At 44.7% G+C, this 5,142-nt stretch overlaps 1 protein-coding gene across 1 annotated transcript in view; it reads left to right on the top strand.

Moving 5' to 3' along the window:
- Nucleotides 1-3,674, top strand: part of mei1 (meiotic double-stranded break formation protein 1) — a gene marked incomplete at both ends in the record, with an annotated part of 30,027 nt that extends 26,353 nt beyond the window's left edge. Inside the window, 4 exons of the mRNA XM_080856151.1 lie at nucleotides 996-1,077; nucleotides 1,905-2,011; nucleotides 2,800-2,931; nucleotides 3,549-3,674. Coding sequence (XP_080712277.1) covers nucleotides 996-1,077; nucleotides 1,905-2,011; nucleotides 2,800-2,931; nucleotides 3,549-3,674 — 447 coding nt within the window. The remainder of the gene's footprint in view (nucleotides 1-995; nucleotides 1,078-1,904; nucleotides 2,012-2,799; nucleotides 2,932-3,548) is intronic.
- Nucleotides 3,675-5,142: the final 1,468 nt, after the last annotated feature.

Raw genomic sequence — 5,142 nt, 5'->3', positions numbered from 1 at the left:
GTCCATAAGGCCTCCAGTCATTGCTCACACTCTGTGCTCTCTCTACACTCTGTGCTCACTCTACACTCTGTGCTCACTCTACACTCTGTGCTCACTCTACACTCTGTGCTCTCTCTGCACTCTGTGCTCTCTCTGCACTCTGTGCTCTCTCTTCACTCTGTGCTCTCTCTTCACTCTGGTCTTTCTCTTCACTCTGGTCTTTCTCTTCACTCTGTGCTCTCTCTTCACTCTGTGCTCTCTCTACACTCCACTTGCACGTCACTTCACACTTTTTAATGTCAGTCCCTTCTCTTTGAAACGGGGTGATCACACCGAACCGACAAGATAAGATGTAACTCCCTTTCTCTTCCTGCTGTCTCTTTGTCTGTTGTCTTTGAAGCTCTCCAGCCCAAGATGCTCTTCAGCGTCTTGTTTATCTCCTCCAGTGGAGTTTTGTTTACACTGTGTTGCTCCAGTGCCTCAGGGAGAGGTTTGAATGATGTGATCAATGGGATGGTTTGCTGGAGGCTGCAGTGGCTCTTACCAGCCTCAGTCTAGCTGCAAGGGTACTGGGGGAGAAGGCTCTGCATGCTGACCACATTCTGTATGTGTGTCGGATGGGTGTATGCATCTGCACGTACAAATGTACACAGGGGGGTGGGGGGAGTTGTGTGTATGTGTCTGTCTGTGTGTGTGTGTGTGGGGTGGGGGTGTATGCGTCTGTGTGTGTGTGTGTGTCAGTGTGTGTGTGAGTGAGAGAGTGAGGACCTCCTCAGTGCTGTAGCTGTGTCATTGTGAAACTGAATTCATAGTGCTGTTCCTCTCTAGTACTCTGGCCTGCTTCTGTATTTTTGTACATTGCTCTGACGTAACTCAGACAGAGTTATGTTTTATTCAACACTGCACTCAGTCTTTCTTCTGTCTCACAAATGTGTGTGTGTGTGTGTGTGTGTGTGTGTTTGTGTGTGTGTGTGTGTGTGTGTGTGTGTGTGTGTGTGTGTGTGTGTGTTTTGCAGAAGCAGGAGGGACTGCTCAGTGTGTCTGTGAACTGTCTAAGGTCACTAATGGGTTTCCTGCAGAAGAGGTGCCCCTCTACAGGTAATGGGGAAGAGGAAGAGTACCTCAGCAGTGTGTGTGTGTGTCTGTGTCTGTGTCTGTGTCTGTGTCTGTGTCTGTGTCTGTGTCTGTGTCTGTGTCTGTACTGTGTAACAGGTGTATTTAATGCAAATGTACTTGTGTTTTTGTGACTGAGTGACTGAGAATATTAGTAAAGATAGTGTTTTCTGAATCTTGACCAATGAAATGCCAATGAAACAGACCAAAAAAGAATAATTTTTTGAAATATGATATAATCAGTTGTTGGCAAACTGCTGTGTGCGTTTGTTTGTGTGTGAGTGCCTGTGAGATGTGTGTGGTTGTTTGTGTGTGAGTGCCTGTGAGATGTGTGTGAATGCCTGTGAGATGTGTGTGAGTGCCTGTGAGATGTGTGTGAATGCCTGTGAGATGTGTGTGAGTGCCTGTGAGATGTGTGTGAATGCCTGTGAGATGTGTGTGAGTGCCTGTGAGATGTGTGTGAATGCCTGTGAGATGTGTGTGAGTGCCTGTGAGATGTGTGTGAATGCCTGTGAGATGTGTGTGAGTGCCTGTGAGATGTGTGTGAATGCCTGTGAGATGTGTGTGAATGCCTGTGAGATGTGTGTGAGTGCCTGTGAGATGTGTGTGAATGCCTGTTAGATGTGTGTGAGTGCCTGTGAGATGTGTGTGAATGCCTGTGAGATGTGTGTGAGTGCCTGTGAGATGTGTGTGAATGCCTGTGAGATGTGTGTGAATGCCTGTGAGATGTGTGTGAGTGCCTGTGAGATGTGTGTGAATGCCTGTTAGATGTGTGGGCACGCCCCACTGAGTCTCCTTGTCTCTGTGTGCAGCGCTGCATGTGTCTTCCCAGCCCTGGAGCCGTTTCCTGCTCTACTCTCTGCTCAACTCAGGGGAGAGCCTGCTGCTGCATCCAGCCATCCTGACCCTACTCACACTGGTGAGCCCTCACACAGTATACATGAGCACCTTTCACACAGCTCAGAGATTCACCCACAGTTAGAAACATGCACATACAATCACATACATACAGTCACGTGATTGTATACTATGCACTTTACATAACACGATTAAAACCTCTATATCACACAAACTCCATATATATTTATACATACAAACACATGTGAACACACGCAGAACCACATGAATACAATACATGCTACATAATATAATATGAAAGCTTTTTTTATCGCACAAACCCATCACGTACCTTTTCACACAGCCCTTAATATGTCTGGAAAGATCAAATATACATCAGTACATTACAACAAATCTTTTGCCTGGCTATGAAGTCACCCAGAACAGCTAGCCTTTCAAATAGCATGAACAGCTCTGATCTCAGATTGTCTGAGCCTTTGAACCTTGGGCATAACTAAAAGATTGTCTCTGCTGTGTGTGTGTGAGGGAGAGTGAGTGCATGATTCTTTGTGTTTTGTTTTTTTTATGTCTTTCTATGTTATGTATGTGTGCTTACATAAATGCCTGCGTGTTTTAATGTGTTTGTGCATAAACATATTTCTGGAGGGGTAATCTTTGTATCTTTGTTTTGTGTGTGTGTGTGTGTGTGTGTGTGTGTGTGTGTGTTTGTGTGTGTGTGTGTGTGTGTGTGTGTGTGTGTGTGTGTGTGTGTGTGTGTGTGTGTGTGTGTGTGTGTGTGTGTGTGTGTGTGTGTGTGTGTGTGTGTGTGTGTGTGTGTGTGTGTGTGTGTGTGTGTGTGTGTGTGTGTAGCTGCTCCAGGCTGGCAGTGGGGTGGTGCAGTGGGACCCAGAGCTGGAGCAGGTGCTGTGTGCGGTGGAGAGGAAAGGAGTGCAGGAGCTGACGCCCAGTGCAGTCCAGGCCCTCAAAGAGCTGCTCACACAGGTAGCCCTCAACATACACTCACAAACTCACCCAGTCACTTAGTCACACACACATGCACATATACACGCACACATACACACACACACAGACACACACTAATGTTTGTTCAAGTCATCAGCATTTGCTACACATTTGGCCCGCACATGGCAAGAGGCACAAATGTGGATTGTGTCTTAGTCTGTGTGTGTGTGTGTGTGTGTGTGTACGTGTGTGCATGCATTTGTGTGTACGTGTGTGTGTTTGGGTGTGTGTGTGTGCATGCGTTTGTGTGTTCTTGTTTGTGTGTGTGTGTTTATAAGTCTGACCTGCTGACATTCACAAGCCGTCCCAGGTGAGGTGACTCTGGCACGCCTGATTGAACGTGGCCTTTGGCAGAGACACAAGCCTGCTGGGACTCCACTCTGTCAGAACTGATGTCTCCATCTGACAAAAGTCATGACCCTCTTTTCCTATCTCTTCCTCTTTATCTCTCCTCTTCCCTTCTCTCTCTGTCTCCCCTCCAGGCCTTTTCATTGCTCCATCTCTAGATCGTACTTCCCCTTGTTGTGCCTCTGCCTCTGTGGCGTTCTGTAACGCTCTGCCTCTCTGCCTCTGCCTCCCTCCCTCTTCTTCATCAGGTCCAGCACACTGTCTCACTTACAGCACCATCTGAGCAGCACCCTCTTAGGGCCTCAGCTCTGCTTGAGTCATTAGATCGCCTTCCCAGCTCTGAGACTCTGCCCAACAGTGTTCTGTATCCTTGAACTGTGTACAGACACACAGCCCCCCACACACACACACACACACACACACTGGCGCAGTATATAAGTGATCCCTCCACCTCAGTTTTTCTCTTTGCTATGTCATGGTGGCGTTATGTGTTTGATTTCCCTTTGTTGCATCAGGCTGTTAACATGTCATGCGTTAGTATAATTACCTCAGTAATGGATGCTCTACTGTGCTCATGCTAAGCATGGAAGGCTAAGGAAGTGCAGTGATACTCTCTGTCTGGAGCAGCTCACTGCAAATATGTTTTGTATTCTTTCCTTGACTCCTGCACTCCTTGCCCTCTTGTTTCTCCAAGACATCAGGGGGAGCTGTCTTACTGCTCATATCAGATTTTTCAGTAAAGACAGGGTACCATAGGACCTAGAAAATGAGCGTTACCTATTTAGATTGTTTTTCATTACCTTGTTTGTTTATTTAATTATGTACTGATTTATTCATGAATCAACGTTCACTACATTCTGCCAGCCTGGACTTGGAGCATTTCCTTTTTCGAAATGTAGCACTTGCTTTTTCGATTTTAATTTAAGTGTGGTTTTTGCCTGGAAATGTATTATCTAAATGGAATATAATCAATTTAGGATAAGTTTGTTTGAAATAAAAGTTATAGTTCAAAAGACTGTTGATTTTGACGTGCTGCAGGGGGGTCGCGAAATCTTTGGTTGATAAGACAATTTTTTTTAATATTTCTAAAAAGAAAATAATAATAAAAAAAAATTCAACCAATTTTTTTTTCGTAAATTTAAATGTCTTCCGATCAGAATTGTATTTATTCCCTTTAAATTTACATTAACATAAATCCAACATATTGTAGTGAACGTATAAATTGATCGAGAAAACGTTCTCTCTCAGTCCAATCGACACATTCAGCTACCCACAGGAGCTCTCTCAAGCTGGGCACCGGTTGGCACCGGGGGGGGGATAAGACCATAGCTGCAGGTTCTTTCTACATCAATTACTTTTCTAGCCAATCAGATCGTTTCTGCTCAAGTCTAAAGAGTGCGAAGATCAACAATAAAATATGGCGGACCAAACTCCATAGCTGGTCATGTTTGTACCTATAAATTGTTAGTTTGACATTTTTTTGCTTAGATTTAAATAAATAAATAAAGAGAAATAGAAAAAAAAACGTTAATTGTAACTGAAAAATAAGTCTGAGAAGATTTGCGAAGTGTATGAGCCCCCTAGCTAATAGGGACTTTAAGCAACGACGGTTGAAGGGACGGCTACGGCATTCGAGTGACACTTTGCGCAGTGCACGCGAATTCTATGTTTACATTTCCTGCCGTTGTAGCCCAACTGTCTACTACGGGAGAGCGACTGGTTTGGCGTATTCAATACTACGTTACCTTTCATGCAGGTAATTATACGTTTTTTATCGTATGTAATACTGTCATTTCGTGTTTATTTCATTCTACCGTTAGCAGCTTTATTGATTATTAGTAT

Source organism: Sprattus sprattus (assembly GCF_963457725.1).
Source record: "Sprattus sprattus genome assembly, chromosome: 18".
Lineage (NCBI taxonomy): Eukaryota > Metazoa > Chordata > Actinopteri > Clupeiformes > Clupeidae > Sprattus > Sprattus sprattus.
The sequence above is the reverse complement of the archived record's forward strand: the minus strand, read 5'-3'. Positions and strand labels throughout refer to the sequence as shown.